Below are 27,040 nucleotides of genomic sequence, written 5' to 3' on the forward strand. Positions count from 1 at the left end.
TGCCTAAGGAGAGTTTTGATTCCTTTTGTTTTTTTTTTTCCATCAGGCAAGTGTTGGGAAGGGAATTGTAGTGGTGCTGAAGACCTGGGTGAGGATGAGGTGATGGTATCTTGGAGGAAGGAAGGTGACAGGGAGGTGTGCAAATTCAGTGAGGCAGGCACCAACATCTATGCACAAACAGCTGCACAGTCATATACTCAGACCCACCCTCACTCCTGTCTATCCTAGTCATGTGTACACGTGCAGAGGACCTGAAATCATACCAGATATCCTGCAACCTGCACACAGCCTCCCACAGGTATGTCTGTGTATACGTGCATGGGCTGGCACACCTGTACACAAATACAAGCTTCTACACATGACAGGTGCACATGCAGACTCACCCCCACACGTGCATGCACACTGACACTGTCACACAAGCCCAGACCTTTGCAGAGCTACAGAAGGAGAGACTGGCACCCAGGGTGGCACAGACACATGCACACACATATACACACCCTCCCTCCCCTGCCTTTCCACCCCAGGCCTTCCCCATTCCAGGCTGTAGTCTGGGCCCACCACCTAGAGGCGGGTGGCATTGTGGTGAGCAGGCAGTGCAAGGTGGGGAGAGGGCGTGGAAGGGGGTAACTCCTCCAGGAAGACCCTGGGGGGTAGCGGGGGTGAGCGGGGCTCAGGCCTGGCACAGCATAGGGTGGCACGGGTGATGAGGCGGTCCAGAGGCTTCAGGGAGTGCATCCAGCGAGGCAGGAAGTCCCATGTCTGTAACCACTTGGGCAAGTGCCCGGGACTCCGACTCTGCAGGACATTGATGAGCACCACGAAGGCCAGCAGGGCCCCAAAGGGCGTGCCCACACCTACCATGACCTGCCAGCCTGCCATGGAGATGCCAAACACCAGTGAGGGCAGCAGCAGGAAGCAGACAAGGAGATAGAGGACGGTGAACCAGCGGTACTTAGCCGTGCGTTTCCCCAGCGCCTTGGCCATGCGGATGGGCAGGCGTGTGCAGGGCACTGGGTACCACAGAAGGATCCCCGAGATGTTGAAGAAGAAGTGACAGAGGGCAATCTACAGGGGATGAGGCAGAGGGGCTGAGGTGGGCACTGGCTCCCAGGTCCTGGGTGAGGCCAGCAGGGGTAGATGATAGGAACTCCAATCTGGTCTGGGCAGCAGGAAAGTTTCCACTTAGGGGTGATGTGTCCCCCGCCCCCAGATCACCCCGGGGCGGCTGTGCTGGTTATGCAAATATTGAAATACTTCTAGACCAGTTGGTAAACAACTACTGCCCTGAGCTCCCCACATTTTCCCCACTGACCCCTCACACAGGAATCCCCCAGCAGATGCTGCCAAAATCCAGCAGCTAAAGGATTGATGTCAGTTTCTGGACCCTCCCTCAGTCAGTGCCTTGGCTTGTCAGTTACTCCTTTGCTCCTAGAATAATTCCCCTTTGCCACTTGCGGCCCTGACCCCCCGCAATGGATTCCTCAAACTGCGCCGGGCGCCCTCTTATAGTGCCTCTTCCTCTTCCTTATGGGCAAATCCGATTCACTGCTATTTATTGGTATTAATTATGAGCAGTGTCTCCCTATGAGATGCTAAGGTCTCAAGGGTGGTATTGGGTCTACTTTGTCCATAATGGTTTCATTGAGCATAGTAGGTGGCCCTTAGTAGGCAGTCAAAATATTAGTTGCATGTCGTCACACCTTTGTCGGGCCCCACACCCTATACGCAAGCAACTCCATCCTGCCCCAGGCGAGGCTACACTCCCAGCGCACCTGGAAAGCGCTGAACAGCTTCTCCCTGGGGCTGGCCAGGGCAGCCAGGATGGCCGTGGTGGTGGTGCCGATGTTGGAACCCAGTGTGAGTGGGTAGGCCCTCTCAATGCTGATCACATCGAGGCCTGGGGGCAGAGGGAAAGGAAGTAGGTTCCCCAGCGTCTCCTTCAGCCCTTTCGCTGCCAGCCCTGGCCCACCCCACTCCACCTCTACATGGGCACTCACCGATGAGTGGGGTGATGGCTGAGGTGAACACAGAACTGCTCTGGACCACGAAGGTCATGCCGGCGCCCACCACCATGGCAAAGTAGCCTGTTACCCAGGTGAAGGGGGCAGGGAAGTCTGCAAGGAAACCGCATCCCAGCAGGTTGGGGTCAGAGCAGGGACACGGGGAGAGCAGACCTCCGTGGGGGCACTGGGAGAGAGGACCTCCATGGGGGTTTGCTCCTACTGCAGTGGCTTCCACTTGGCCTCTTTGCTCCTGGATTAAAGGCCTTTCTCAGCCTGGCTCTGTCAGGCGACTGTGCCTTTGCTGGGGCTGTTCCCTCTGCTGGGAATATCCTACTCAGCATCTGAATATTCATCCTCAGACTCAGCATGGATGTCACTTCCTCTGGAAAGCCTTCCCTGACCCCCCTGCTCTGGAGCAGACTTTTTCTCCCTTCTCTGAACTCCCACAGCCCCATGATACCCCTTATTCTCGTATTTGTCATTCGGCCCCTCCCAGTGCATGAAGTTTAAAATGAAAACCAAGCCTGGGCAAGGTGGCTCACACCTGTAATCCCAGCACTTTGGGATGCTGAGTTGGGTGGATCACTCGAGACTGGGAGTTTGAGACGAGCCTGACCAACATAGTGAGAGCCCATCTCTATTTTTAAAAAAAGTTATGATTAATAGGAAGAGTCTGGGCATGGTGGCTCACACTTGTAATCCCAGCACTTTGGGAGGCCAAGGTGGGAGGCTTGGTATTCAAGACCAGCCTAGCCAACATGGCAAAACCCTATCTCTACTAAAAATACAAAAATTAGCCGAGTGTGGTGGTGCACACCTGTAATCCCAGTTTACTCAGGAGGCTGAAGTGGGAGGATCACTTGAACCTGGGAGGCAGAGGTTGCAGTGAGCTGAGATTGCGCCACTGCACTCCAGCCTGGGTGACAAAGCAAGACTCTGTCTCAAAAAACAAAAAAGAGAAAATGAAAATCAAATGGCATTGCTCCCTTGCCCCAAGTCTTCTGAGTGCTCATGTTACCCTCATTAAAGTCCAGGCTCTGAGCAGAGCCTGGAGACCCCATGCTCTGGACCCTTCCCTGCCACGTCACTGACCCCACTCAGCCAATCCCCTTGCTCACCCTGCTCCTGCCAGCTGCTGGCCACCCTTCTGTGCCACGGACCTGCCATGCTGGTTCCTGCCTCTGAGCCTTTGCACATACTATTCCTCCACCCAGAGTGCTCTTCATCTGCACCATGGCTACTTGTGTCTGTTCAAATGCCAGCTGCACTGAGTGGCCTCAAACTGTGCATTGGAAGCCATCTCTTCCACACCCTACTGCATTGCCATTTTTGCTATGTCCTTGGCAGGTACCTCTCTCTGAATGTATCCCCCTAATTCATTTTCCTTTCTTTATTTTTCTTTTTCTATTTTTTTAAATTTATTTTTGAACTCTGTTGCACAGGCTGGAGTGCAGTGGTGCCATCATAGCTCACTGCAGCCTCAACCTGCTAGGCTCAAGCGATTCTCCCATTCAGCCTTCTGAGCACCTGGGACTATAGGAGCACACCACCATGCCCAGCTAATTTTAAATTTTTTTGTAAAGACAAAGTCTCAGCCGGGCATGGTGGTTCATGCCTGTAATCCTAGTATTTTGAGAGACTGAGGCAGGTGGATCATCTGAGGTCAGGAGTTCCAGACCAGCCTGGCCAACATGGTGAAACCCTGTCTTGACTAAAAATACAAAAAAATTAGCTGTGTGTTGTGGCAGGCACCTGTAATCCTAGCTACTCGAGAGGCTGAAGCAGAATCACTTGAACCCGGAAGGCGGAGGTTGCAGTGAGCCAAGATCATGCCATTGCACTCCAGCCTGGGCAATAAGAATGAAACTGTCTCAAACAAACAAACAAACAAACAAAATCTCACTATGTTGCCCAAGTTGGTCTTGAACTCCTGGCTCAAGTGATTCTGCTGTTTCAGCTGCCCAAAGTGCTGCATTTACAGGTGTGAGCCACTTGCCAATCTCACGTATTTTTCATTGGTTGCCTTCCCCTGCTGGGCTGTGAGCCCCTCAGGGCAGGACCCATCTCTATTTGTCTCACCTGTGTATACCTGGCACTACACCTCCCTTGTCACACAGTGGGGGTGTAAGAACTCTTTGTTGATTGAATCAAACAATAGTCCAATCAACTCTTCGTTGATTGAATCAAACAAGCATCTCCACCTGCTAAAATGGAACCACAGCCAGAGGCAGCCACAGGTCTCCAGCTGTCAGCACCTCAATGGCATCAGAAACCACCTTCTTTGTTTACATCAGGAAACCGAGGCTCAGAGATGGTAGGGTTTACCCAGATCAAGGCAGTCACAGGACTTAGCAGGATCTGGAAAGGCCCATCCTGCGGCCCTGCCCAGTCAACTGCTCGCAGCTCACCAGTATTGATGACCTTCTGGATGACCTTGGCCACTTGGCCCTTGAGCAGAGAGTTGAGCATCTTGACGAGGAGGATGAGGCAGGTGCACAGCAGCACCAGGGATCCTGCCAGCAGGATGAGCCCCACAGCCAGGTCCGGTAGGCTGGTGTCCACAAAGATGTGGTTGCCTGCAGGAGGTGGAGCTCCTGACAGCTGATCCCACACCTGGCTCCCAGGTCCCCACCTTTGCCACCTGGTTGGACTCTGAGCCTAAGGCCCCACCTCAGGCTTCTTGAGCCTTAACACCGGAGCTAGACCCAGGCTCAGGAGATGGGCTGGTTGACAGCTGTCCTTCCTGGGGCTGGACACGATAGTGGCTGGTGCAGGATTGCCCTGCCACTGCTAGGCTCTGCCCCTGCCATTCTGGACACCATGTTTCAGGCACTTACATTTCTGCATGGTGGCATTTCCAAGGGTCTGGCTGGAGTTGGCCTCTGCTCTCGACATGGAGGTGGGAGCCTACATTAAGAGGAGGGTGACTTAGTGAATTAGGAAAACATAGCCTGAGGTTGGAGCCGAGATGGGGGTTAGGGAAGAATGGGGAAGATGGAGATGGGCCTCCTGCTCTGTGACCATGCATGGGTCTCTTGCCCTCACTGAGCCTGTCTCTTCCACTGAGGACATGTAGATGAAAGTAGCTGCCACACAAGAATCTGGCCCTCTGTGTGTTCTGCCCTGTCACTCCACTGGCCCAGCTCTCCCCAGGGCCACATCTGTGGCCTTCCTGTCTTTCTTTTCCTCCCTCTCTCAGTGGCATTGGGTGCTGCTGAACATGTTCCTCTTTGTCTGAAAACTCCCCCTTCCTCATCTTTTATTACCAATCCCTTTATTGGTGCCCCTTCCCCAGCATCCTGGCTCCTTCCTCTCCTCCAAGACACCCTTAGCCCAAGCTTCATTCTCCTCTAGATCAATTCCTTATTCTCAGGGGATGTAGGGGGACAGAGGGCCCAGCCCACACATCTCTTCTGTCACCTACTGTCAGTGAAATAAAGGGGCTCCCCAGGGAGGCTGTACAATTCAGAGGGCCACAGGGCTGGGCAGGTAACCTAAGTGAGCAGCTCGGGCTATGTATGGAAGAGGTGGGGAGAGTTTCTGGTGGGCCTATAGAGTCAGCAGTTACTCAGCTCCTGGTCACTGTCACCATCCAGGGACGCAGTCTGGCATGGCTAAATTGCCCAATTTCTATGAGAGAAGCCACAACTCTGAAGTTCTAGATAAAATCTCCCAATCTGTGCCAGGTGCAGTGTCGCTCATGGCTGTAATCCCAGCACTTTGGAGGCTGAGGTGAGAGGATTACTCAAGGCCAGAAGTGGGAGGCCAGCTTGGGCAACATAGCAAGACCCTGTCTCTACAAAGAAAATTAGGGCATGGTGGTATATACCTGTAGTCCTAGCTACTCAGGAGGTTGAAGCAGGAGGATCTCTTGAGCCCAAGTGTTCGAGGCTGGAATGAGCTCTGACCACGCCCCTGCACTCCAGCTTGAGTGACAGAGCAAGATCTTATCTCAAAAAAACAAAAACAAAAACAAACCACAAAAACAAAAACAAACCCCAAAAGCAACAAACTCCCAATCTGTAAATATTGGCAACCACGTAGAGTTATCTTTTACAATTCAAAGCAGGTCAGCAGAAGCAGGCCAGCCTGGCCTGTGGACAACTAATTTTTAGCCTTGTTGGGCTAATAAGTTATTTATTTATTTATTTAGAGACAGAGTTTTTGTTCTGTTGCCCAGTCTAGAGTGCAGTGGCACAATCTCAGCTCACTGCAACCTCCGCCTCCTGGGTTCAAACGATTCTCCCGCCTCCACCTCCTGAGTAGCTAGGGTTAACAGGCACCTGCCACCACGCCTGGCAAATTTTTTGTATTTGTAGTAGAGATGGGGTTTCGCCATGTTGGCCGGGCTGGTCTCAAACTCTTGACCTCAGGTGATTCACCCACCTCAGCCTCCCGAAGTGCTGGGATTACAGGTATGAGCCACTGCGCTGGCCAAGGTAAGAAATTTTATGGCATCTGGTGTAACATCCGGGTTTATTTTAGCAGGATGTGCTCCCTTGAATGGGGCAATGTCTCTTGTGTTCTCCCAGTTCGCCACATCAGGGCCTTGCGGACCCATCAAGACTGGGCATGAATGGCAGGCCAAGAAGCCTGGAAAAAATAGGTTGTGATGGGCTAGATGGGAAAACCAGGCTGGAAAAGCGATGGTAACTGCTGCGAGGGTAAGGGAGAGAGCGAGCCAGGTGTTTGCTGTTAGGCAGATCTAAGTTCAAATCCTGCTTCTTATACCAACCACCCTGGGTAAGCCATGCCACCTCTCAGAGCCCGTTTTCTGTAAAGCAGGGTAAGAGAAGAGCTGCTGTGAAGGTTACAGGGGGAAATGTGTTTAAAGCGCTCATCAAGGGGCTTGGTTCATGGTGAGCCTTCGGTAAACTGTCTTCCTATATGGAGTGGCCCTCTCCCTCCCTGGGCCCGTTGAGGATCACATGGTGGGGAGGCTGTGTGTGTGACTGACTTCCTAGGTCAGGACCAGTGACCCGTGCCGACGAACCTGAGAACCCTGGCCCTGTTGGGGAGGAATCTGCTTGGACCTTCCTGGAAGTACCCAGCCTGGAGGCTGAGGGAGCAGACAACCCCTTGAATGAGTGGGTGCCTGGTCAACCTGTGCCCAACTGACCTAACCTGGGCTGGGCCCAGAGGTCTCTGTGGGGAGGACTGTGGGGTCCTGGGGAGGCTGGAGGAGAATGGGGAACTTTACTGGGGTCCTAACTTAGGGCTGGCAGGGGCAGCAGCAGGGCCAAGCCCTCTGGGTTTTTAGAACCTTGACCTTCTTGCCTGGGGCTGTGTGGCTCTGGCTGGGAGGCCAGAGACCCTAGAGTATAAGAGAGGAAGGTAAAGGTGGCAGGAGGGACAAAGCCAGGCGGAGAGGGAACTGCCGGGAGGGAGCAGGCCCTGGGGCTTCCTTGTGGGGTAGAGGGAGAAGATGGAAACTCCAGCTTAGATAAAAGAGCTGGGAGGCCCAGGATCTGGGGGCATCTTCCCAAGATGTGCCCATCCCTGCCTGGGCCTGGGGTCGGGTAGGAGAGGCCAGAGGGGCCTGAAGCAGGTGGTGGGCTCTGTGGGAAGAGCAGAGTTGGCCTGTGGACAGCCCTGGGTCCATACCCCAGCTGAGCCGTTCCCAGCTGTGTGACACTGGAGCAAACACTTAGCCTCTCTGGGCCTCAGTTTCCTCCTCTGCAGCCTGAAGTCCATAATGCTGCCCACCTTTTCCCAGGGGCTAGTTGGCAGCATTATGGAAGAGGGAGTTGGGATTTAAGTGCCTACAGGGACACCCTAAATTAAAGAGACCCCTTCTGGGAACTGAAGGAGGTGATGAAGCTCGCAGAAGACTGTCAGGATGTGGGCCTGCGCAGTAGTTTCCCCCACAGAAGAAGGGGCGCTCTAGGGCCTTTGTTCTTCTGGAAGCAGAGGGAGAGCACTGTGCCAGCAGCACCATCTGGTGGCGAAAAGGAGAACTCCTCCTTAGAGTAACACCCGCTACCTCGGGGTGGTCTCCACGTGGCTGTGGTCACCTGGTGGCCTTCAGGCCTGATGGGCAGCATGGGAAACAGACATATATAGTAGAATGTCAGACCAGTGAGTGGGAGAGGCAATGAGATAGAGAGTCAGGATTCCACCAGGATTTGTATCCTACAAGCCACTGGACTTCTCTGGGGCTCAGTTTTCCTCATCTGTGAAATGGGGGATGTGATAATCCCTGCCTCCCAGGTTGCAAGTCCTCAAAAGATGCTTGTTTAATCCAGGCAGGTATAGTTGATAATCCACAGTGTGACCACGTAAGAAGGTGATTCCCAGGACAATGTCAGGGTCCCGGGAGACTCAGGGTCTGAACACTACAACTGCCACTGCTTCTTCTTTCCCCATCTGGAAGGCCTTGGACTTGCCTCCTCTCCCGGGTGCGTAGCTTCCCTGGCGACTAGTTCAGGTTCAGCGTGGTGGAAGTTGGAGTCAATGGGAACAGGTTGGAAGGAAGCACAGGGAGACTCTGCGGCCAAAGGACAAACCCAAGTCTTTGGGCAGGAGGAGCCAGGAGGCACTTCACACTTCGCAAGACCAAGCACATCCATTGCTGTGTGAGTCACGCTCCTTCGGCGGGGTCCCAGAAAGAGGGTGAATGTGAGAGCTTGGGTCCCACCCACCAACTACTCTCCAAGCTGAGGAAATCAGACCCTGCCCTGCAGAAAGCGTTGAAGGAAAGCATTTCCTGGTAGAGTGAGGAAGAGAAACCAGCTGGACAAGTGGCAGCTGCAGCCGTAGAGAAAGGCCCAAGGGCGGCCTCCACAGAGTGAACCTGGGTGAGGATGACTTCAGGTGAGGATGTGGAGGCTGCGGGTTGAGACCTGCCCGAAGCTGCAGCAGGTGACTGGCAGAGAGCTCAGAGGGAGCGAGGATCAGAGCTGTTTTCCATGGCTTGCTCTGTGTGAAGATCAAAGTGTGTGATTTCTCTCCCTTCCAGATTTTGCTATGAAGTAGAGAGGCTTGTGGTGATTCAGAGAGCACTGAGAGTGCTCACAGAGCGCGTGAGAAGGTGGTTGATGTATTAAAGAGGTCACGAAGTTAGCGTAAAAGCTGCCCGCTGGGGCTTTTCTATGTAAGGCTGCTTTGAACACTCAGAGGCTGAGCCGGAGCAACTTCAGACGCAAAGGAGCATCGCAGGGCGAGCCCGATGAGTGTTTTCTGTTCACACCAGGATGAAGGTCCAGTCACAAGGAGTGGCAAGTGGAAGGGTGAGGGGGGAGGGCTTGTGCTTGTGCTGTGGCTTTGGGTTTCCTCATATCTCATTGTAAATGGAGTTATGTCTCGTATGCACGCATCAAGGAGAAGCAAATATGGTGCATTGTGGTTTGGATGAAGTGTCTTCCTTTTTTTTTTTGACAGAGAGTCTCGCTCTGTCACCCAGGCTGGAGTGCAGTGGCGCAATCTCGGCTCACTGCAAACTCTACCTCCCGGGTTCACGCCATTCTGCCTCAGCCTCCTGAGTAGCCGGGACTACAGGAGCCCGCCACCACACCCGGCTACTTTTTTGTTTTGTTTTGTTTTTCAGTAGAGACGGGGTTTCACCTTGTTAGCCAGGATGGTCTCGATCTCCTGACCTCGTGATCTGCCCGCTTCGGACTCCCAAAGTGCTGGGATTACAGGCGTGAACCACTGTACCCAGCCGAGCATCTTCCTTTTTATGGCTGAGTAAGGAAGTGTGCTAATCGCCTGCTTCCTTGTCAGCCTGGCATAATGGGTGGTCCATGAGTGTCCACTTGATTCTAACAGATCTTCCCAGCATTAGAAGCAGCAGAAACAGTGCAGAAGGACGAGGGACTCCTGCCTGTGGCAGTCTCCAGGAGAAGGGATCCCCGATGCCAGCACAAGTGGCTGTTAGATCTCCAAGGAGGTCTCTGTGCAGCCCACCTTCCTGTTCACCCTACTTTCCTGGGTATCCTTATAGGACACGCCTCATCCTCCCATTACCTGGGTCCCAAAACACGGCCCAGCTGAGTCACTAACTCCTCTGGGGTGCTCAGGCCCTGACATGGTAGTACAAGCTCTGGCATGTTTCTTAGTCTCTCTGAACCTGTGTCTCTACCTGTGAAACCTAAGGGTTGCACTAGATGAGTGGTTCTCAAACTTGAGCACGGAGCACACCCAGAGGAACTGCTGAAGTATAGGCCACTGGCCCCACTCCCGGGGGTTTCCAGATTCAGTAGGTCTAGGGAAGGGCAGGGTGATTTGCATCTCTAATAGTTTCCTACATGGTACCCAAGATGCCGGCCTGGGACCACACTTCAAGAACCACTGGGCTAGATCAGTTACATAATAACTCTGATTGGTGATATCTGCCTAAGGCAATGTGTGAAGTTGGGAGGAATTAGCAATGTTTACTGTAAGCACAGTAGAAGGGCCACATATTTGCCCTCTCCTGGCTAAATGATCTTCAAGGTCTATCTGGGGCATTTTGAACAGACAGTGAAACCAACAGCTTGAAGAGGGAGTCCTCTTACCTGGGGCTAGGCCTGGGACTTACCTCTAAGGAGTCTGGGTGGCACCAGATCCGGATGAGACTGTGGTTCCTCAGGGACTCATCACCAGTGGCAATGCTGGTTATCACGGACTTGTCCAGCTGTGGGCAAGATGTGGGCAGGGGGAGTGAAGGAGGCTGGGTCCCTTGCTACCCCCACCCTCACCCCATGCCAGGCCCTGCTGTCACCTGGATGATGAGCTTCGTGAAGGGCTCTGTGATGAACTTGAGTAGGTCAGGAGTGTCACGGCCACCATGGATGTTGAAGGAGGCCACCACAAGTCGAGTGACGTGGTGCAGGTAGCCGGTGGCAGCCTCCAGGGGCAGCAGGACCAGCACTGACAGCCAGTTAAAGCAGTCATGCACCGTGGCCCCCGCGAAGGCCCTGGGCAGGGAGGCCACATTGCAAGGCAGGCTGGAGCCAGAGCACGGTCACGCCCGGGGTTCCTGGCATCTGGGGCTGTCCTCCCCCAGGCACAAGCCCCCAACCCCCAGCCCCCCTCACCGCCGGAAGTGAGTCCTGTCCCCCGCCTGCATCAGGGCCACGATGGTGTTGGTGACAGAGGTGCCGATGTTGGAGCCCATGATGACGGGGATGGCAGAGCTTACCTCCAGCACTGGTAGAAGAGAAGACGTCCTAACGAATTTGACGGTCACCCAGCTCCTGCCCCACGGCCCCACCACAACTCTTGTCAGGTGTCCACCCATGTCCCAGTCCCCAGTGGATGCTCCTGCCATGCTGCTGAGTCTGCCTAGCCTTAGTGTCACAGGTGCATATGGCACGGGCCGTGCATTTACAGGTGTGTGCATTCATCCATGTGAGTAGATGTACATGCGCTGCTCATGGTGTATGGATGTGAACGTGTGTGCATGTGAGGCCTTCATTATGAGGGCTCGTGGGCTCATGTCCTATGTGCAAATAGAGATTTGTGCTTGTGTGTGCACACATGTCCCCAAGCGTGATGGTTAGTTTTTTTTTTTTTTTTTTTTTTTTGAGGAGGAGTCTCGCTCTGTCGCCCAGGCTGGAGTGCAGTGGCGCGATCTCGGCTCACTGCAAGCTTTGCCTCCCAGGTTCACTCCATTCTCCTGCCTCAGCTTCCCAAGTAGCTGGGACCACAGGCATCTGCCATCATGTCTGGCTAATTTTTTTTTTTTTTTTTTTTTTTTTTGTATTTTTAGTAGAGACGGGGTTTCACCGTGTTAGCCACAATGGTCTTGATCTCCTGACCTTGTGATCCACCCGCCTCAGCCTCCCAAAGTGCTGGGATTACAGGCATTAGCCACCGCGCCCGACCAGTGGTGGTTAGTTTTATGTGTCAACTTAGCTAGGCTGTGGTACCCAGTTATTCAAACCAACACTAGCCTGGGTGTTCTGTAAGGCGTTTTGTAGATGCAATTCACATCTACAGTCAACTAACTTTAAGAAAAGGAGATTATCCTTGGTAACCTGGGTCAGCCTCACCCAATAGGACGAAAGGCCTCGAGCAGAACTGAGGCTTCCCTGAGGAAGGAGAAACCCTGCCCTGTCTGGACTACAGTGTCAGCGCCCACCTGAGAGTTCCCACCTGCCCTTCCAATGCCCTGGCCTACGGATTCCCGACTTGCCCAGACACCCCACCGTCGGGGAAGCTAGTTTCTTGCCATAAATCATCTGGGTCACACACAGCTACAGTTTGGGCTCCTCTCATGTCCCTGGCTGATATGGGAGTCAGGCTGAATGGAGGCCAGCCTTCCTGGGGTCATGCTCCCCATTTGCCACCCTTCCCAGCTCCTGGGGTGCCCCTCCAGGCTCTTCCCCACCGTGGTGGGCCAACTCACAGCCAGAGGAGACCATGCTGACGATGATGGACGTAGAGGTGCTGGAGCTCTGCACCAGCACGGTCACCAGGATCCCCACCACCAGCCCGGCCACCGGGTTGGACAGGATGGCATTATCCTTGAAGATGTCACCGGCCACCTTCCCTGGGGAGCACGAGCCGATGTTGTCCAAGGCCCTTCAGGAACCCCTCCCAGGTCTCTTCCACTTGGGCCCTACCTCCAGCCAGCTGGAAGGCTGAGCTGAGCACGTCCAGGGAGCAGATGAAGAGGTAGAGGAAGGTGAGCATCAGCGGCACCTTGAGCAGCATGGCGCCAGCCTGGCGCAGCTTGGAGACCAGCCTGGGCTCTGGACGGGGGAAGCCATGAGCATAGTGGGCAGAGGCCAGGGCAGGGACTGCTGCTGCCCCTGCTGCCCCCAGCCCAGGCCCACCTGGCTTCTGCTCCTCCTCCAGGACCAGCTTGGCAGGCAGTGGTTCATGGCGCTCCAGGATCTCCCCACAGGGGCAAGTGTGCTCAGCGAGGGCCACAGGGCCTAGGCTGGGGAAGGCATAGGCAGAGGTCCCCGGGATCCTGTGTAGGACTAGGGAGGGAGCCTGGTCAGGAGCTCCCAGAGGCCCCAAAGCGGGGAGGCAGGGAGGGACAGGTGGGGGAAGTGGCCTCACCCGGGATGTGGTCAATCGTGGGCAAAGCGGGTCCAGGGTGTGGGAGCAGCACTCACCCTGAGGGCTGGGCACGTAGGCAAAGGTCGTCCCTCGCATCACATGCCCCCCACGGACTGGGAGTGGGGAGACAGCAGGGGACCCCAGCCTCTCTCCATAGGACAGCATCCTGGGCACCCACTGTGAGGTCTGCAGGTCAGTGGGTCGCAGCAATGCTGCATGACAATGGCTGTGTCCGGGACACTCACTCCCACACACCCTCACCTGCACAAACCCCCATGGCGCGTGATTCCAAACACACACCCAGCAAAGTACACCCTCGATCCTCACCACACACACCCCGCTGAGACTCACATGCAGACTTACATGTGCACATCTGTGCTGGGCACCTGCATGTGAGTCTCAGCGGGGTGTGTGTGGTGGTGGTGAGGTGTTCATTCATTCGCCCATTCACTCATTCAGAGAGTATTACGGAGCTCTAGCCCAGGCTCTGAAGCAGAGGCTGGGATATAGTGTTGATGAAAGACACTGAGAACTGAGGACACCCAGCCTGTGTGGGGCTGGAGGGGGCCAGGGAATATGTGGTGTTGGCAGTGGCTGCAGGTATGGGCTGGGGCTGGGCCGGGCTTCAGTTTTGCCCACCTGGAGAGCAGGGAGGAGCTGCAGTCACCTCCCTTCTCATGGGGTCAGCTGGGCACACATGGAGGTCCCCTGGTCCGGATCCTGAGTTCCTGGGTTCCCCTCACAATGAACTCCTTTCCCCATCCACCCCCTCAAGGGGCAATAAACAAACACTGACAGGCTTGCTTCAGCCCCCTGCTTGTCCCTGCACCGCCCCAGGAGTCTCGGCTATTGGGGTGGAGCCACCCTGATCCGCCTCAGCACTCCCCGCATTGTCCCAGCGTCCTTGGCTGTTGTGGTGGGGGTGTGAAGAGCTGAATTCAAGCCCTGAAGGAGCAAGAGTCCTTTTTTTTTTTTTGAGACAGACTTTCACTCTTGCTGCCCAGGCTGGAGTGCACTGGCGCAATCTCAGCTCACTGCAACCTCCGCCTCCTGGGTTCAAGCGATTGTCCTGCCTCAGCCTCCCAAGTAGCTGGGATTATAGGTGCCCGCCACCATGCCCAGCTAATTTTTTGTTTTTTTGGTGCAAACTCGACCTCAGGTGATCTGCCCACTTGGCCTCCCAAAGTGCTGGGATTACAGGTGTGAGCCACTGCGCCTGGCTGGACTGACATGTTATAGGGGCCGCCGTGGGGGTGGGCACAGATAGGACAGAGATGAAGTGGCTGGGGTGCTGGGCTGTTTCCTACTCAGAGCTGCCGGTGGGGGTGGGATGTGAGGGTCCTGGGCTCACCTTGGGGTTCTGTGTTTCAGCTTCTGCTCAGCAGCTCAAGGAAGCCTCCAGGGCCCGAAGGAGAACTGGGACTCTCCTCTTTATACCCTCGTGTCCAAGGGCAAAGTCCCTGGAACTCTAGCTGCCCTCCCTCTGTTCCCCAATTAACCTCACCCCCGAGATTCCTCCCAGTTAATTGCTAATCGTCAGCTCTGCATGGGGAATCTGTGGTCAGGCTCTCTGCGACAACCACGACCCAGACACATCCCCCGCCCGCAGGCAGAGACCCTGAGGCCACTCAGCACCTTGTTCCCAGGGTCCCCTCATTTCTGGCCTGACAGGACTCCCCAGGGAGTGACCCAAACATCCTATGGCCTTCGGAGGTTGCAGTGAGCCAAGATCGTGCCACTGCACTCCAGCCTGGGTGACAGAGTGAGACTGTCTCAGAAAAACCAAACAAAACAAAAACATCCTACGGCCTTGCCAAGCGTCAGGGCGTCTGTGAGTCTCCCAGGGGGAGCTCGGAGGAGAGGGAGTGTGAGATGAGGACCTACGCTGGAGAGGCTGGAGGACGTTGAATCGTGCCAGGTCTCTAATGCCCGACCCTGGGTGCAGGATGTGAGTCTGAGTCGATGTGGAGCTGCCCTCCAGACTGGGAAGGGCCTGATCTGCCTTTTAGAATGACCCCAGTGGGGTGGAGCCCGGACACGTGGAAGAGAGCTTGGAAGCGGAGAGGCCAGTTAAGAGGCTGATGAAATGGTCCAGGCAAGAGACGATGAGGCCTGAACTAAGATGGGAACAGAGGGGCTGGGGAGGGCCGGTGCATCCCAGGGACACCTGGCCAGTAGGATTGGTGATGGGGAGGGAGAGAGGGAAAGGAAACAGATGGGAGTCCCGTCTCTGGATCTTTGGCTAGGGCTGGGTTCATGCCCAGGTAGGAGGGTGTCACCGAGTCAGGGAAATGCAATCATTTCTCAGTTCTTATGTCAGAATCTCTGGGTTCTTGGGCTTGAAGGTTAATGTCACGTTGAGTGTCTCCACCTATGAGCAAACTGACACCCCCACAGCGGGCCCAGAGATCCCGGCCCACGTGGCCTGTTTCTCTCCTCTCCCCCGCACAGCTCAGACCCTTGGCAGGAGCGGCTGAATCCAAGGTGCTCCTGGTGAACTGGGGGTGTTTCTCCTTTTAATAAGGTTGTGCTTTTTGGTATGTTTGAAGTTTGCCTTCCCCGCTGTCACAGAGCTCTGGGTTCAGTGGGGGAGGCAGTTAGCTATTGATCAAATCCATCAAGAGATGTAACTCCAAACTGCTGCGGATTTACGCAGCCACCACTTCCAAAAATTTATTTTGGGGTTACAGCCCTAGTGAAAGTGAGAAAATGCTGGATCTGACCAGAGCTGCTGTTGGGACTCATAAGAGCAGCCGAGAAGGCAGCTCCATTCCAGCACTAAAGCATCTCTTCCCAGCCTCTCTGCCATTTCAGCACCTCCCTGCCTACTGCCTGCCTCGTCCCTGGTCAGTGACAGAGTCTGTGTGTCCTCCTGGGTGGTGATTCCCACCTTGTCTGTGCACCTGGGCTCTGGCCATGGCCTCCCCAGACCTTTTCTGGGCTGAGAGCCTGCCTGGTTGGGGGTGTCTCGCGTTGAGAAAAGGTACCCAGCGGGAGGAACTGTTTTGGAGGGAAGGTGCCAAGCTCCGTCTGCTCAGGCTGTCTGAGCGGCCTCTGGCACGAGCAGTTGGCTCTGCAAGCCAGAAGCACACACTGTGCTTCTCACCCCAAACCTGGGCCTCCTCCTTCTTCCTGATCTTGGTGAGCAGCACACCGTCCATCCATCTGGGTCGGGCACCAAGCAGACATCCTTGCTGTTTCCTTCCCCTCCACTTCCTCGTTTCCAACCCATTCCTCAATTCTCCCAATTTTATTGTTCCAGGAGCTCCCTGATCCTTTTGCTGTTAGGCCTCTCTGTGGCCACCTCCCTGGACTGGGCCTGTCATCTCCCCTGGGTCACTGCAGTGGCCTCCCAAGCGCTCTGTCCATTTCTGCCCTTGCTGCCACTGATCCGTGCTCCAAAACAGCAGACAGTAATCTTTTCTAAATGCCAAGCTAGGCCGGGCGTGGTGGCTCACTCCTGTAATCCCAGCACTTTGGGAGGTCGAGGTGGGTGGGTCACCTGAGGTCAGGAATTTGAGACCAGCCTGGCCAACATGGTGAAACCCCATGTCTACTAAAAATATAAAAAATTAGCCAGGCGTGGTGGTGGGCACCTGTAATCTCAGTTACTCGGGAGGCTGAGGCAGGAGAATCACACGAACTCAGAAGGCGGAGGTTGCAGTGAGCCGAGATCGCATCATTGCACTCCAGCCTGGGCAACAAGAGCACAACTCTGTCTCAAAAATAAAAAAAAAAAAAAAAAGAAAGAAAGAAAAACCAAGCTAAGCATGTCGCCTCCTCTCCCTTTTAAAACCTGCCCCTGCTAACCACTTAGCATAAAGCCCAGGATCCTACAGTAGCCTAGAAGGACCAGGGTGACATGACTTCCTACCTGCTTTGCCAGCCTCAGACCGTGCCTGAGAACCTGTACCCCAGAGAGGGCATGTACAGGAGGAGAGAAGGGGCCAGGGCCAAGCCCAGAGGCGCACCTACATTTTTTTGAGATGGAGTCTTGCTCTGTCGCCCAGGCTAGAGTGCAGTGGTGCAATCTTGGCTTACTTAAACCTCTGCCTCCCAGGTTCAAGCAATTCTCCTGGCTCAGCCTCCTGAGTAGCTGGGACTATAGGCACCCGCCACCATGCCCGGCTAATTTTTGTATTTTTGGTAGAGATGGGGTTCACCATGTTGGCCAGGATGGTCTCGATCTCCTGACCTTGTGAGCCACCCACCTCAGCCTCCCAACATGCTGGGATTACAGGAGTGAGCCACGGCACCCGGCAGGCACCTATATTTAAGGGAGACTGAGAGGAGCAGCCAGGGACCAGGAGGAAGCCACCTCAGGAGCCAGGTTGGACCACATTTTGAGAGAGACACCCTGGTTGGCTGGGTCAAGTGCTGCTGACATGTCAGGTAATCTGAGAACAGAGAGGACTTAACAACCAGGGGCTATCAGCCACCTGGGAGGGCGTGTTAAGGGAGGAGTCAGCTTGCGATGGTGTGGGAAGGAGCGGGAGGCGGGGAGCAGAGACAGCATGGCCAGCAAGAACATGAGAAGCTGACATATATTGAATTTCATCACACCAATGAAAACCATTTCTCCAGGAGAGGCATAACTGCTGAACGGAGAGAGAGAACGATCCCAAGAACAAATGTGCACATCCAGGAACTGAGCAAGCTGTGGAGGCTGGCACAATCAGCCGTTTCTGCAATTCTTCAGAGCCATGTGCTCCTTAAATGCACAGTCACACAGCAGGGGTGCATCCCCTCTATATCTCAGGCCTGTAATCCCGCACTTGGAGGCTGAGGTGGGAGGATCACTTGAACCCAGGAGTCCAAGACCAGCCTAGGCAACATAGCAAGACCCTGCCTCTAAAAAAAATAAAATAAATTATTAGCCGGGTGTGGTGGCACACATCTGTAGCTGGGAAGGCTGAGGTGGGAGGATTGCTGAAATCTGGGAAGTCAAGGCTACAGTAGGCTGTGATTGCACCATTGCCCTCCAGCCTGGGTGACAGAGCAAGACGCTGTGTCAAAAATAAAATAAAATAAAATAAAATAAAATAAAATAAAATAAATGAGGCTGGGTGTGGTGGCTCACACCTGTAATCCCAGCACTTTGGGAGGCTGAGGCAGGCAGATCACCTGAGGTCAGGAGTTAGAGACCAGCCTGGCCAACATGGCGAAACCCCATCTCTACTAAAAATACAAAAATTAGCAGGGCGTGGTGCTGTGCACCTGTAATCCCAGTTACTTGGGAGACTGAGGCAAGAGAATTCCTTGAATTCAGGAGGTGGAGGTTGCAGTGAGCAGAGATCATGCCACTGCACTGCAGCCTGGGTGACAAGTGTGAAACTCCATCAAAAAAAAAGAGAGAGAGAGAAGGAAGGAAGGAAGGGAGGGAAAAAAAAGAGAGGAGAAAGAAGAAAGAAAAGAAAGAAGAAAGGAAAGGAGAAAGGAGAGAGAAAGGAAAGAAAGAAAGGAAGAAAAAGAAGAAAGAAAGAAAAGAAAGAAAGAAAGAAAGAAAGAAAGAAAGAAAGAAAGAAAGAAAGAAAGAAAGAAAGAGAAAGAAAGAAAGAAAGAGAGAAAGAAAAGGAAAAGGAAAGGAAAGAAAGAGAGAGGGGCTGGGCGCAGTGGCTCATGCCTGTAATCCCAGTACTTTGGGAGGCTGAGGCGGGCAGATCACCTGAGGTCAGGAGTTTCAGACTAGCCTGACCAACATGGAGAAACCCTGTCTCTACTAAAAATTCAAAAAATTAGCCGGGCATGGTGGCCCATGCCTGTAATCCCAGCTACCTGGGATTCTGAGGCAGGAGAATCGCTTGAACCTGGGAGGCGGAGATTGTGGTGAGCCGAGATCGCGCCACTGCACTCCAGCCTGGGTGGCAGAGCAAGACTCTGCCTCAAAATAAGAAGAAAGAGAGAGAGAGAGAGAGAGAGAGAAAGAAAGACCATTCTGCCCATGACCTGGATTTTTGTTTTGGGGGGATGGGAAACTGACTAATAACCAGCATAACCTCATAACAGTATAACACACTTTCCCATCAGCATAGTTTGAGAGTTCCTGCCTCTTCTCACAAGCATGTTATTTATTCAACAAACATCTAAGCTCCACGGTGAGTCAGCACGGTGCTGTACCTTGGGTGTATGGCAGTGAACATCTCATCCGGCCTCCACACCAGCACAATGGCCATGCACACAGTCACAAGTGTGTGCTGCACACATCAGGGGCACATCCCCCCTGTATCTCTTGTCAAAAAAGTGGTTCTCACCAGTGGGTTCCCTTTGAGAAACAAAGTAATGCCTTTCCTGGCCCCCTTGACTTTGTCCTCTCTTGGAGACCCTGGACTTCAATTGGAGCTGCCCGGCCCCAGCACAGAGCAGGCAAGGCCCTGAAACATTGTCTCTTCCAAGTTCTATTTTCCAGATAGGGGCCCAGGGCTAAAATAAATGCTATGGGTCTAGGGCAGGGTTGGCTGACCTGAGAACACCTCATGCCTGTTTAGGGGATAAGTGCCCTACATAAATTATTAATCTTGATGGCCAAGGCACTGGTCACTCATTTACTGATAAGGCCAAAGTCTGTGGCCAAAAGAGCTGAGGCTGCTTTGGGCTTTTTTTCAGAAGTCACCTCTTCTCCTGCAGCTCGCTTCCTCATATGGCTCCAGCCTATCACACTGGCCTCAGGACCAGGCCAGAGAGCGAGGCTGAGAGCATGCTACCAAGGCAGGCCCCGACTCTGGTGTCCGGGTCTGGACCTGAAGCTCTGAGGTCTGGCTTTAGACTACAGGTCTTAGGCTGTGTATTTCAGGCCTGGAGCTTATCTCCAGGTTCTGGGATCTTCTCCTGGCTGGGAACTCCAGGCCCTGCACTCTAAATTCTTAGGTTCAAGCTCTGGGTTCTGGGCTCTGGGCTCTGAGACCCAGTCCCCTGGCCCTAGTTTCTGGGTTTGGATGTCAAGCTTGGGACTCTGGTTCTAGACACTGGGCTCCAAATTCTGGGCTCCAGGCTCCGATTCCATATTCCAGACTGCAGGTTCTAGACTTCAGCCTCTTGGTTCCAGCTTCTGGGTTCTGGGCTCCAAGTGACCTCCCTGGCTAGTGGGGTTATCCCCACCTACCCTTCTTAGCTACCGGGACTTCATGCTGGCAGCCAGCAAGCTAGGCCAGCCTGAGGGGTGATGCTGGTTCTATGGCAGTCCTCCCTTTGCTTTCTGTCCCTGGTCTAACCCCAAGCCAGTTCTCTGGAGACAGGTGCTAAGATGGTTACTGAGCACCCCTCGCCCAGACCCTGCAGTTTTCACAGTCCACATGGACATATTCATGTTCCCAGCTCTTCCTGGGCCCCACCAGGACCATCAAGGATGCCAATGGTGCCCCTGGAGTTGGGCAGTTCATGGTCCTGTGCTCAGCCTGAGCTGCATCTGATTCAATGTAACGAACCAAGTGTGTTCCCTGCAACCTGGGCTTTTGTTTCCCTTTGGTAGCTGACTTCCAGCTTCTTCTACACCCCCTCAAAAGCCCGGGTCACCTGATTACCAGGCTAGACACCCTGCGGGGTGCATCTTGTGATCACCCCCTTGGGGGTTGGTGCTGTTGCATCAGCACTTCCAGCAGGGGCTCCAGATGAGCAGCCAGTGCCTCTTCCTGACCCCCGGAACCCTGGCCCAGAACCCAGGACACTGTGCCCCGTGCTTGCCCTGTGCCCATTTTGTGCCATCCTCTTCCCCAGCCCCAAGACTTGGTGAAGGTGGGGGAGAACCAGAGACAAGTAGCAAGATTGTCTCTTGGGGACTTGGAGCCACATGGGCTCCACGTGTGCTCAAGAAGGTCATGCCTGTGCTCTTAGCCAGTGCCCTCTGCTAAATGGAGTGTTGGAAGGATGCAGAAAGATCAACAAACAACAGTGTGTGGGCCAGGCAGGGTGGCTCATGCCTGCAGTCCCAGCACTTTGGGAGGGTGAGGCAGGTGGATCACCTGAGGTCAGGAGTTCGAGACCAGCCTGGCCAACATGGTGAAACCCTGTCTCTACTAAAAATAGAAAAATTAGGCCGGGCGCGGTGGCTCAAGCCTGTAATCCTAGCACTTTGGGAGGCCGAGACGGGCGGATCACGAGGTCAGGAGATCAAGACCATCCTGGCTAACATGGTGAAACCCCGTCTCTACTAAAAATACAAAAAACTAGCCGGGCGACCTGGCGGGCGCCTGTAGTCCCAGCTACTCGGGAGGCTGAGGCAGGAGAATGGCGCGAACCCGGGAGGTGGAGCTTGCAGTGAGCTGAGATCCGGCCACTGCACTCCAGCCTGGGCGACAGAGCGAGACTCCGTCTCAAAAAAAAAAAAAGAAAAATTAGCCGAGCATGATAAAAATTAGCTGGACTGGCCGGGCGCGGTAGCTCAAGCCTGTAATCCCAGCACTTTGGAAGGCCGAGATGGGCGGATCACGAGGTCAGGAGATCGAGACCATCCTGGCTAACACGGTAAAACCCCGTCTCTACTAAAAAAAAACAAAAAACAAAAAAAAAAAAAAACTAGCCTGGCGAGGTGGCCGGCGCCTGTAGTCCCAGCTACTCGGGAGGCTGAGACAGGAGAATGGCGTAAACCCGGGAGGCGGAGCTTGCAGTGAGCTGAGATCCGGCCACTGCACTCCAGCCTGGGCGACAGAGCGAGACTCCGTCTCAAAAAAAAAAAAAGAAAAATTAGCCGAGCATGATAAAAATTAGCTGGACTGGCCGGGCGCGGTAGCTCAAGCCTGTAATCCCAGCACTTTGGAAGGCCGAGATGGGCGGATCACGAGGTCAGGAGATCGAGACCATCCTGGCTAACACGGTAAAACCCCGTCTCTACTAAAAAAAAACAAAAAACAAAAAACAAAAAAAAACTAGCCTGGCGAGGTGGCCGGCGCCTGTAGTCCCAGCTACTCGGGAGGCTGAGACAGGAGAATGGCGTAAACCCGGGAGGCGGAGCTTGCAGTGAGCTGAGATCCGGCCACTGCACTCCAGCCTGGGAGACAGAGCGAGACTCCGTCTCAAAAAAAAAAAAAAAAAAAAAAAAACATGGTAAAAATTAGTGGGCGCCTGTAATCCTAGCTACTCGGGAGGCTGAGGCAGGAGAATCACTTGAACCTGTGAGGCAGAGGTTGCAGTGAGCCGAGATCGCACTACTGCACTCCAGCCTGGGTGACAGAGTGAGATTCCATCTCAAAAACACAAAAACAAAACGAACAACCAAAAAAAACGACCGTGTGTGTTCTCCCTTCCTTCACGCTGCACACTGGGTGGACTGGCCCCTCCTGGCTTCCCACCTGGTGGGGTTGGGAAGTGGCTCCACCATCTTTTCTGACCACCCAGAAGTCAGCTCAGAGCAGCTGGTGCCCCTTACCCCTGCCCCAGGTCTGAAGGAGGAGGCCATGGGCCTGGACCTCTCTCCCAGCAGATGGGTCCTGGCCGGCCAAGGAGGTGAAGATTCTAGGAGCACAGAAACTGAGAGGAAGGAAGCAGGTCCCCTTCAGCCCAGGGCTGCTTCAAGGGGTGAGTTGGGAAGAGAGTCTCAGAGAAAATCATGGCAGAGGGGCACACTCCACCGACTAAAATGGGCCGAGAGGGGTGGTGGGCTCCAGCTCCCAAAGGAAGGACTAGGCTCTACCAAAGAGTGGTGGCCCACCAGGGACAAAGAGGGGATCTTCGGGAGTCCTTCATATTATTGTAATTATTAAAAAACTGTATCCTTAAAAAAAAATTAAAGCTAAGATGAAAGTCTCTTGTGACCACTACCCCCAGTCCTAGTCCCCTTCCTGTCTCCTTATTAGTTTGGCGATTCTCCTGCCTCAGCCTCCCAAGTAGCTGGGATTACAGACACCTGCTAATTTGTTATCATGCCTGGCTAATTTTTTCTTTTCTTTTCTTTCTTTTTTTTTTTTTTTTTGAGACAGAGTCTCGCTCTGTCGCCCAGGCTGGAGTGCAGTGGCCGGATCTCAGCTCACTGTAACCTCCGCCTCCCGAGTTCACACCATTCTCCTGCCTCAGCCTTCTGAGTAGCTGGGATTACAGGCACCTGCCACCACGCCCGGCTAATTTTTTTGTATTTTTAGTAGAGATGGGGTTTCATCGTGTTAGCCAGGATGGTCTTGATCTCCTGACCTCGTGATCCACCCGCCTCAGCCTCCCAAAGTGCTGGGATTACAGGCGTGAGCCGTGGTACCCGGCCCACACACTATTGTTTGTTGACTTCTCTGCATCCTTGGAGAATATTCTCTCTCCTTTCCCTACACTTGTAAGTGCCTCTGTGCTTGTGGTTTATATAAAATTATCGTGCCATGTGTATTGCTCTGCTTTATTTTACAGAACAACAGCACATCTTGGAGGATTTTCCACATTAGAACACGCTGTACCCAATTCTTTATCTGCTGTGTGGTACTGCAGAGCATGGACACGCTACACTGTTTTATTATGCCCACCCCCAGCCACATACAGTTGTTTGTTTTAGGGTCACAGATAACCCTGCAGGGATAGGCCTCTTCGTGCCTGGAAGTGAGTGATTCTCTAGTGGCACCACTAGGGTCACACGCTGTTTTTAAGTTTTGGCAGAAACTCCAACAAACTGTCCCCCTGGAGTAGCCATATCAAAGTACTGTCCTGGGACCAGGCGCGGTGGCTCACACCTGTAATCCTAGCACTTTAGAAGGCTGAGGCGGGTGGATCATGAGGTCAGGAGTTCGAGACCAGTGTGGCCAACGTGGTGAAACCCCATCTCTACTAAAGATACAAAAAAAAAAAAAAAAAAATTAGCCGGGCGTGATGGCACACGCCTGTAATCCCAGCTACTCGGGAGGCTGAGGCAGGAGAATCGCCTGAATCCAGGAGGTGGAGGTTGCAGTGAGCCGAGATTGCACCATTACACTCCAGCCTGGGCAACAGGGCAAGACTCCATCTCAAAAAACGAAACGAAACAAAACAAAACAAAACAAAACACCCACGAAGTACTCTTCTGGGAGAGGACCCTGGCTCCCCATTGGGGATTTCTGCAGCAGCTAGGCCGCCCTGGGGTGTGTCCCCATCAGACAGCCTGGGTGCTAGTGAAGCTCCTGTGACAACTCCTTACAGGATCCTGGGCTAGTCACTTCCCCTCTTGCAGCCTGAGTTCATCTTCACCAGGTTGTTTTGTTGTGAAGGCAAAAAAGGAGATAAAGGATGGAGCAAGTCTAACTTGGGGACCTCAGTAAATGTGATTTCCTGCACCTGCAGGGCTGACCTCTGTGCATGCTCTTCTACCTGGCCCCTAACCCTTTATCATGGGGCAATCCCATTGGTCCCTAACAGCAGCTGGCATTATTGCCAGGCCACAGAAGTGCAGGACTGGGTGAAGGGTGGGTTTGGCCTGCAGGATCTGTTAACTTTGGAGAGACAGCCCATCTCTCACCTCTCTATCCTGGAGAACATGGAAGGTTGTCTCCTACCACAAGGGAGAAAGTTCTGTGGCTGGTCGGAAAAGGGACACAGGTTGGTCTCCCTACCCCCACCCCTGGCCCCACACTGTGATGGTGCTATGCAGTCCCCTGCGAGGACCACCAATGCCCTGCTGCCACCGCATGCTTTGCTAAGACAATGTGAGACTGCAGGGTCATTTATCAGCCCACTAGACCAAGGGGATAGAGTGGTGATTAAGATGGACAAGGTCAGCCAGGCGCAATGGCTCACGCTTGTAATCTCAGCACTTTGGGGGCCGAGGCAGGTGGATCACTTGAAGTCAGGAGTTCGAGACCAGCCTGGCCAACACGGTGAAACCCCATCTCTGTTAAAAATACAAAAATTAGCTGGGCATGGTGGCGTGTGCCTGTGATCCCAGCTACTCAGGAGGCTGAGGCAGGAGAAGTGCTTGAACCCAGGAGGTGGAGGTTGCAGTGAGCTGAGATTGAGCCACTGCACTCCAGTCTAGGCAACAGAGTGAGACTCCATCTCAAAAAAAAAAAAAAAAAAAAAAAAAAAAGAAAAAGAAAAAAATGGATAAGGTTTCTACCATCGCAGCATGAGTATCAATCAGTAAACAAGGTAATTGCACAGTGGGATAACTACTGCGAATTTTGAAAACTGACTAGAATGACAGAGAACAGAGTCAGGGAGCGCTTCGCTGGTTATACTGGGTGACTAGAGCAGGATCTTCTGAGGTGTTTAAGCAGAGCTCTTCAATGAGGCAGGACTTTTGTGGTTGCAGGTCTTAAAAAGCTCTCGGCTGGGCGCGGTGGTTCAAGCCTGTAATCCCAGCACTTTGGGAGGCCGAGGCGGGCGGATCACAAGGTCAGGAGATCGAGACCATCCTGGCTAACACGGTGAAACCCCGTCTCTACTAAAAAAAAAAAAAAAAAAAAAAAAAAACTAGCCGGGCGAGGTGGCAGGCGCCTGTAGTCCCAGCTACTCGGGAGGCTGAGGCAGGAGAATGGCGTGAACCCCGGAGGCGGAGATTGCAGTGAGCTGAGATCCGGCCACTGCACTCCAGCTTGGGCGACAGAGCGAGACTCCGTCTCAAAAAAAAAAAAAAAAAAAAACACACACACGAAAAGGATTTATTGGCTTGCACAAGGAGAAAAGCAAGGAGTGTTTTATTTCAGGTATGGCTGGATTTCGTCAGGAATCTTCTTCCATCTTTTAGTCTTGCTTTCCAGTGTTGGTTGCATTCACATGCAGGTTCGCTTCCTAAGGGTCCTTTCTACAAACCCCAGGAGATGGTAGAAAATGAGCAGGACTGGGACTCTGATTGCAACGCCTGAGGTCAGAGGACTATGTTTGAACCAAATTCTGGCCAGGGAAATGTACTACTATGATTGGCTAGTGGAATGGAGTACTCTGATTGGCCAATGGGATAGAGTACCCTGATTGGCCAGTAGACTGGAGTATTCTGATTAGCCAGGCTTGCCAGGGATCCGGTTAAGCCAGCCAAACAAAATGGGTTGAAGGGGCAGAGGGCTGAGGCTCCCATAGGAGGACAGGGCTGGAAAATCCCACAGATTTCAAGGAGGAGGAGGAGCCAGTTGACTGAGCCTGGGGCAGGTAAGGGGAGTTCCTGGCAGAGGAGACAGCAAGCGCAAAGATTCCAATGGGGAAGCCAATGTGCCCTGTTTGAGGCAGTCAGGAGACCCCACCACCCTCTTAGGGGCCTTCTCCTGGTCCCTACACCCTCTAGCTTCCTCTGTTGCAGCACTTACCTCTCTGGGCTGGAACCCAATCTGGCTTCTCTCCCCGCAGTCTGGGGCCCTCCTTCTGGGAGGTCCTCCTTGCCTCCCACTGTGAGGGGTTTGGGCTTCCAGCCAGACCACCCAGCTAAAGCAGGTAAGAGTGAGAACCTGCCCCTGCTACAACAATCAGTGTCCCCCTTGTAGACCTTTGGTGCACCAAAGGATTCCCCAATCCTTTGTGCAGAGACACTTGGTCCCCAATAGAAGCAGAGAACAGTGACCAGAATGATGTACTCAGATCCAGAGACCTCAGTACAACAGCACCATGATAGAGAGGCACAGCTCCCCACAGGGTTCTTCACCCCGACACCTCTCCCCACCCTTTCTCTCACCTCCACACCATGACAGAGTCTCACTCCGTCACCTAGGCTGGAGTGCGGTGGCAGGATCTCGGCTCACTGCAACTTCTGCCTCCCGGGCTCAAGCAATCCTCTCCCACCTGTCTCCCGAGTAGCTGGGACCACAGGCATGTGCCACCACTCAGGTAATTTTTTGTATTTTTGGTAGAGACAGAGTTTTGACATGTTGCCCAGGCTCGTGTCGAACTCCTGAGCTCAAGCGATCCACCCCCGCCCCCCTTGGTCTCCCAAAGTGCTGGAATTACAGGTGTGAGCCACCTCACCCAGTTCCCATATTCTTTTTTTTTAAAAACAAAACTGTAAGATATTCATACACCACCCCATATACTGTGCAGTCAGGAAGAGAGGTTCTGAAAACAGGAAGTCAGGAGGCACATCCTGAGGTCCCCAAGAGTTTCCTGGCACTGACCTTGGTGACAGAATCAGTGTGTTTTGATGGTGGGGGAAGCCACAGGACAGTCTGGCACACAAGGAAGACAAC

At 53.6% G+C, this 27,040-nt stretch overlaps 1 protein-coding gene across 3 annotated transcripts; it reads right to left on the reverse strand.

Moving 5' to 3' along the window:
- On the reverse strand, positions 1-14,398 carry SLC34A1 (solute carrier family 34 member 1). 3 transcript variants are annotated; one of them, XM_010386427.2, is made up of 13 exons: positions 14,347-14,395; positions 13,052-13,181; positions 12,764-12,913; positions 12,551-12,679; positions 12,334-12,477; positions 11,021-11,132; positions 10,705-10,900; positions 10,522-10,617; positions 4,841-4,910; positions 4,412-4,579; positions 1,998-2,114; positions 1,773-1,897; positions 562-1,065 (listed from the first exon to the last, which is right to left on the reverse strand). In XM_010386427.2, exons 2-13 carry the CDS (start codon positions 13,158-13,160, stop codon positions 562-564), a joined length of 1,920 nt encoding a protein of 639 aa, XP_010384729.1. In that variant the 5' UTR covers positions 13,161-13,181; positions 14,347-14,395. The 3 variants fall into 3 exon arrangements, with proteins under 3 accessions (XP_030783145.1, XP_010384729.1, XP_010384730.1); XM_030927285.1 differs by lacking the exon at positions 14,347-14,395 and having other exon boundaries at positions 1-1,065; positions 13,052-13,226; XM_010386428.2 differs by lacking the exons at positions 562-1,065; positions 1,773-1,897; positions 1,998-2,114; positions 4,412-4,579; positions 4,841-4,910 and adding an exon at positions 8,111-8,967 and having other exon boundaries at positions 13,052-13,207; positions 14,347-14,398.
- Between the last annotated feature and the right edge of the window lie 12,642 nt (positions 14,399-27,040).

The sequence above is a fragment of the Rhinopithecus roxellana genome, chromosome 3, assembly GCF_007565055.1.
Source record: "Rhinopithecus roxellana isolate Shanxi Qingling chromosome 3, ASM756505v1, whole genome shotgun sequence".
In the NCBI taxonomy this organism is placed as follows: Eukaryota; Metazoa; Chordata; class Mammalia; order Primates; family Cercopithecidae; genus Rhinopithecus; species Rhinopithecus roxellana.

Bases quoted from the DNA above. Each gene is read 5' to 3' on its own strand.
- SLC34A1 (XM_030927285.1), bottom strand. From the start codon at position 13,160: ATGCTGTCCTATGGAGAGAGGCTGGGGTCCCCTGCTGTCTCCCCACTC. The intron at 4,580-4,840 runs GTAAGTGCCTGA...CACCTCCTGCAG, and splicing joins AAATGCCACCATGCAGAAAT to GCAACCACATCTTTGTGGAC. The intron at 1,898-1,997 runs GTGAGTGCCCAT...CTCTGCCCCCAG, and splicing joins AGCCATCACCCCACTCATCG to GCCTCGATGTGATCAGCATT.